Source organism: Triticum aestivum, chromosome 7B, assembly GCF_018294505.1.
Source record: "Triticum aestivum cultivar Chinese Spring chromosome 7B, IWGSC CS RefSeq v2.1, whole genome shotgun sequence".
Classification (NCBI taxonomy): domain Eukaryota; kingdom Viridiplantae; phylum Streptophyta; class Magnoliopsida; order Poales; family Poaceae; genus Triticum; species Triticum aestivum.
In genome coordinates this window covers 65884150-65890456 of record NC_057813.1, presented here as the reverse complement: position 1 = coordinate 65890456, position 6307 = coordinate 65884150, and the positions used below count along the sequence as shown (strand labels likewise).

The 6307-nt window shown below is 40.4% G+C and overlaps 1 protein-coding gene across 1 annotated transcript; it reads left to right on the top strand.

Moving 5' to 3' along the window:
• The first annotated feature begins 228 nt into the window (after positions 1 to 228).
• Positions 229 to 4589, top strand: LOC123159748 (uncharacterized). The gene is made up of 10 exons (XM_044577567.1): positions 229 to 594; positions 709 to 800; positions 963 to 1070; positions 1189 to 1271; positions 1492 to 1625; positions 2374 to 2423; positions 2525 to 2617; positions 2771 to 2862; positions 3097 to 3203; positions 4304 to 4589. The coding sequence occupies exons 1-10, from the start codon at positions 310 to 312 to the stop codon at positions 4343 to 4345; spliced, it is 1086 nt and encodes a 361-aa protein (XP_044433502.1). The 5' UTR covers positions 229 to 309; the 3' UTR covers positions 4346 to 4589.
• The last annotated feature ends 1718 nt before the right edge of the window (positions 4590 to 6307 follow it).

Sequence of the window (6307 nt, the reverse complement as noted above, 5' to 3'; positions counted from 1 at the left end):
GAAACTATGCAAAATATGTGTATATTTGTTGAAAAGTGAGGGCAAGCCGGTCACACGGACAAAATTATGGGTCCATGTGTTGGGCGCACTGCCGATTCAAATCATAAACAGGGCGGACATCGAACGGGCCGTCCGCCCAAATGACAAAATAGCGATCCGTTTGGGTTCGCGCGTTGAAGTTGCTCTTATCATTTCCGAGGGAAAAATGCTCTTGTTCTGTATGTTGCACCGAAATATCGTATTCGCCGGAAAGACCAAAAAAGCATATTGGTCATTATCCTCGCGCCGCGCCGGGTGGCTTCCCTTCCGATGGACTCGCCGTCGGCTCCACCCGCTCTCCTCCTCAGCCTCCGCGCGCTGCCCTACGGCAGCAGCAGCAGTAGATCCCTCTGTCTCCACTTGAAGCAGAGGCTGCATCGATTGCCTTCACCAGGAACCGGTCGCCGTCACGTGGCGGCGGCGGCGGTGGACAAGCTCGCGCCCCGGCCGCCGGAGGCTGGCCGTCTGAGGTGGAAGTACCGACTAGCGTGCCGCGGGTCCTACGATTCAGGAAACGGGCTTCCCGGGCCTCCTCCCCCGCCTCCTTCCGGTGAGGTGAGCGCGTCAAGAAATGCTGCGAAATTTGTTAGCTCGTCAGTAAGAGTTCAGTTGTGAACTGTGATTGTCCTATCTAGTTCTCTTACGATGACGTTGTGTCGATATGAGCAGAGCGTGGATGGGTGGCGTCCTGCCCTTCGCCGATGGGATGTGCCATGGCAGTGGCCAACCGTGTCTCTCACCATGGTGGCCTGTGCACTAAGGTACCAGGCAATCCAGATTGGCATCGTGCATTAGCACTCTAGCCACAGCATTCTGGAACAAGAAATTTCATTTGCACAATCCAGATTCTGTCGATTGCATTAAATGCCAATAATTTGGGTTCTTGAATGTCTAGGAAAATTTGCTGAATGTTCTTTAGACAGCGCTCTTTTGGCAGGAAAGGTTGAGCAGTCAGTTTTGGAGTATCTAGGCTATCAAGCCGGAGAGGCAACTATTGATGAGAAGGCCGGGGTACTCTTTTTGGAACAATTGTATGGATCTAATTTCTTTTTCCTATGTATGGATACTGCAACTCAACTCATAGCTCATCTGCTTATAGATTATATATCAGCATGGGATTTACCTGTCTTTTCTTGTGTCCAAGTGCAGTAGTGTGACAGCAGTTGCCATTGGAGTTATGTTTGGCATCACCAATACCTTCCGACCATTCTCGGATGACATATTTCGTTATGGTCAGAGAATGATCTTGTCATTCCCCCTTCAGTAATTCTTTTGGTTGCATTATAAGAACATCTTGCTTCCTTTCGGAAGACCACCTTGATAAATAATAGAATCGTTAATGGCATGATAAATAATAGACTTGTGCTGCTTTGTGCACTATGACTGGATGTTGTTTCTTCCTCTTTTGTTGGCTGGGAGTTTATTAATGCAACTGTATTTGTCAATTTCCAGATTTTAAGGAACCATTTAAGCTGCAAAACGGCTGGCTCCTGTGGGCTGGAATTGGCCTCTTTTTTGCTCTAGTTTCCATTTCTTTAACTGGAGCTGTGATGACCTTTCTGAATGGTGCAACCACACAGAGAGAGGTCGATCTAGACTTTTTATGCTTGAGCTGCTAGTCTTGTGTTGTCTTATGGAACACTAATTTATAAATCAATTAACAATCTTCATTGATATCCTACATCCTTTCTATTTCAAATTTTATTATAGTTTTTATTGTTATCTTGGATTTTTCTAGTGGTTTGTAGAACTTGTCAAGAATAAATTACTCTAATTTGCTAAATGGTTTCTTCATTAGCCATGTTTTTGGCATGTCTTAGTTTCCAGTGTTTAGCTCTCTGGCACACTATACCACCATTAAGAATTTTGTGTTCAGTTGTCATATGCCTAAAGTTCCTGCATCACAGCCTCTGTTGGAAGAAGGTTGTGAAGAGTCAGATATGTATATGTAGTTATATGATATCCATGATATAATAAACGTATCGGCTAGAGTATGTTATATATCAGATAAATGTAAAATCCCAGAATGTTAGTATTAGACCACATTTTTCCCACATGGGCACATCTGAAATTTACAGTAAGCGGCGATCATACATTTTCACCAAAATTCACATGTGCGTATTCCTACCGGTCATCTACTTGCACTGAACTTTTCATATATTTTTGAAAATCCTAGATATGATTGTTAGATGAGATACAAATTCAGGTTTAGATGTACCCAGATTCAGATGACGACTTCTCATGTTATTTTACTATCTTACGTTTAACATTTTATCAAGAAAAAACCCTTACATCTCACCTGAACTTATTTACTTCTTGAACATCTTCTTTCAGACTGACTCGCTACTTCTTCTATTGCCACTGATAGGCTCGTCGAATATCAGGTATTACTTGTGGGGTTTACTGTCACAAGTTGCATATAGATATAGATTAGGGAAGAGTAGACAAACTTATCTGACATCTTGACTTTTTTCTTTATTCGTAGCACTGCCTGTCTGCTGGGCATCACTGGGGTTCTTGCACCAATTTTGGAGGAAACTGTATTTAGAGGATTTCTAATGGTATCCTTGACTATGTGGTAAATAGGCATACCTTTTTCTTGTTCCAGAAACTTAATAACGCTTCTTTTTAAGGGATTCCCTGTGCTTATCCTAGAAATGATGGACTGTACGTTGGTGCATCTGCACTTCTGTACCATATAAAAGAGATATACAATTTGTTTCTTGTGCAGGTTTTCTACGCCAGTATCTGTTCTGATCACAGCTGTGGTGTTTGCCTTTGCTCATCTTACACCAGGAGAGTTTCCCCAACTTTTTGTGCTTGGTAAGTGACTACATTATCACTTTACCAGTAACTTGGCAGGATACTGCACAAAAACTGCATTATGCTGAAACCCTCCTATCACAAGCCCTCAGCATGGTTACTAGTTCGGTGTTGCCTAGAATTGAACAAATCACAAACAATTGGGAGGCCATATGTTGATATGTTGTGTAATTTGTGTTACATGATTTGACAGCGTGGAGATGACTATCTTTTGCATCTGTTGAATATGCTCAGGTGTGGCACTGGGATTCTCATATTCTCAAACTCGGAATCTTCTTACTCCTATCACAGTTCATGCTGCTTGGAATTCCGGAGTAATATTGTTACTAACCTTTCTTCAGGTATATATTATCTTTATGTCACCGTTTTGTTGTACAACTGATGGCCATTTGTCCTTCTTTTATCCATATGCAGTCTGATTGCACACAGTGTGGCTTAGGGTGTTTCTTTGGAGTCGTTTGTTTTCACTCCCCACGCACCCTTTTTTTTTAGGAAATGTCATTCAGCTAGCTTTATTGATTTGAAAAAGTAGTTACATTGTTCACAAGCGATTCAAGGATAAAACTAGGGGATCATCATCCCAGATGCAAGAATTATGAGTAACAAAAGCATTTCTTGCTAGCTTGTGTGCTACGACAATGGCCTCCCGATTACGATATTCTACAAGAACCCTATCAAAACCTGTCAAAGATGTTGTTGCAATCTCCATATACCGCTGATGATTCTGTTGCCAAGAAGCCACCATCTTGCATTGTTTCAACCACTTGCATGTAGTCCGTTTGGACTGCAAAAACATTTATACCAATATGCTGCGCTAGCAGCAATCCCTCTGAATGCATATGCTTCTGCCATTGCTGCGTGTACTACATGCATAAGATATCTGTGAGAACTTGCAATATAGTTTCCATGACAATCTCTAATCACCACCCCTGTTCTTCCATAGCCTGAATTCCTATCATAAGTAGCATGAACGTTGATCAGTAATATTCCTAAAGTTGGTTTCCTCCATCCCTCTATCGGCTTCAAAATCAATATGTTATTCAGTTCAGTGATATTGATCTGTAATATTCCGTCAGTTTGAGTAATATTGTCACTAACCGTTCTTCAGGTATATATTATCTTTTTGTCATCATTTGTTGTACAACTGATACCCATTTGCCCTTTTTACCCATATGCAATGTGGTTGCCGTGGCTAAGGGTGTTTCCTGGCTTTGCTTGTCTTCACTCCCCCAACACCCTGGTCCTTGATCACTCTGCTCTGTCACTTAGGGTGTTTTTTGGCGTCGCTCGTTTTCACTTCCCATCTCATGCTTGTCCTTGATCCTTTGTTGTACATAAATATTGTCATCTTATACTGATTGCCAGAGCTCCTGCCTTTTGTGGAAGAAAAAACATAGAAGTACTTAAAACTAATTGAAGTTCTTTGTGTATTGTGTTTCAGCTGCAGGGATATGATATCAAGGAGCTGCTGCAGGCATCTTGAAGGTTTCATTTGGTCACCATAGTTTTATCTTGCACCGATTTTGTACGTTACTGTAAAATACATGAACTCTTGGAAGTATCCCCTGCTAACAATTCATAGTTGACGTGTCATCTGATCTGGTAGTTTCCTTTTGTTTTTCAAACTGCAGTTTGATATTTGATCTCTTATGATGTCAAAGTTAAATTCCAATGTGATATGATGGTATGTACATACACTTTATGCAAAGCAAGTTAATTTTCACTCATTTGAAAGCAAGACAAATACAGAACTAATGCTGCGACAGTCGCATATAATTTATGGCAGGCTAGTAGGCTACAGTGCAAGTCCAAGAAGGCATATGTTTAGAAAAACAGAAAGGCTCTAAATGTTGTATGTGTCATGTATAATTTTATTTAACTGTAGCAACAGATAAACTGGAAATCTTATGAATGGCTTATTGAGCAAAGACAGCACACAAAGAGGAGCATATATGTCCTCTGGGAAGGTATCTGGTGCTACCAGTGCATCCGATCTCCGTAACTTGAGAATTGTGAAGAAATCATGGAGTTTTTGTGAGGATTTAAGTACAAAACATATCTAACATGGTATAAATTTTTAGATCCAAATTCAAAATACATATCTCGAAGTAAAAAAGACAAATCGTGATGTGAATTGATAACTAATGCAAACTGGGCCTTCAAGTCAGAATCTAGGTACCTTTTTAACTAATGAAATTCGAAACTAGGATCTATATCAGTGAACCAAGCCAGTTAAGGGCAATATTATTTTTCTTATTTGCAAATTGATTAGATTTTGTAAGGAAAGACAAGTGTCTTGGATTTTGTACACATGTGTAACGAACCATCAATTTATGTTCTGAATAAGCTTGCTACTGAGTAATGTTCCAGTTTACAATGGAAGTGATGAGACAAACGAACATCCTATAAGCTTTATATAAGACCGCGATAACCATATTGTCTGGCATTGAAGCTTCATAAAGACAAACACCAAAATTGTATAAGAGAATAAAAGTGGTCCTAGATAAGTACCACATGCTTCCTGCTCATGGCCATGATAAGTATTTGATACTCCCTCTGATCGCAAAAAATTGTGCAAGTTAGGTCCCCTAGTTCAGCTTGGGATATGTGTCATATATACAAGGTTTTGTTTGAGGAACTTGAACTTCTTGCAGTGATCTCCTTATCAATTAAGAGAATACAGAAATGCAATGTTTAGTGTTAGAAATTCAGGATAACCAACCTCCCAGATAAACGCAAAGAGACATAAAACTAGTCTGGTTCAGGAGGTGGTTCATTCTGGCAGTCAGAAATCCAGTGCATAGACATCGTTGGCATGAGGATGTCTTTGTTTGATGAGGCAAAGAAGTCCATCAGCATGCAGCGAAGTACTATCATCACTGGGGTTCTCGAACCAATTTCGCAGCAAACTTTGTTTAGAGGATTTCTAATTGTATCCTTGACTATGTGGTAAATATGCATTCCTTTTTATTGGTCCAGAAACTTATTAATGCTTCTTTTTAAGGGATTTCCTGTGCTTACCAAGAAATGTAAAACTGTAGATTGGTGCATCTGCAATTCTGTACCATAAAGGGATATATAATTTGTTTCTTATATAGGTTTCCTACGCCAGTATCTGTTCTGATCACAGCTGTGGTGTTTTCCTTCGCTCATGTTTACACCAGAAGAGTTTCCCCAACTTTTTTGTGCTTGGTAGGTGACTACATTAACAGTAACTTAGCAGGATACTGCACAAAAACTGCAGTATGCTGAAACCCACTATCACAACGTCTCAGCTGTGAGTACTAGTTATGTGTTGCCTAGAATCGAACAAATCACCAACAATTTTTTTTTTTTGAAAAGAAGGTAGATAGCTTTCTACCTTATATTTCAAAACTGGCCAAGCTTGGGGACCGAAGGTCAATTACATGAAGCTTATATTTGGCACCCAAGGTGCCCTGGCTAT

What these genes read in the sequence shown, in the direction of transcription:
- LOC123159748 (XM_044577567.1), top strand. Translation starts at nt 310, where the DNA reads ATGGACTCGCCGTCGGCTCCACCCGCTCTCCTCCTCAGCCTCCGCGCG. An exon ending in GGATGACATATTTCGTTATG is followed by an intron (nt 1,272 to 1,491) that starts GTCAGAGAATGA and finishes GTCAATTTCCAG; the next exon opens with ATTTTAAGGAACCATTTAAG. An exon ending in GTGCAACCACACAGAGAGAG is followed by an intron (nt 1,626 to 2,373) that starts GTCGATCTAGAC and finishes ATCTTCTTTCAG; the next exon opens with ACTGACTCGCTACTTCTTCT.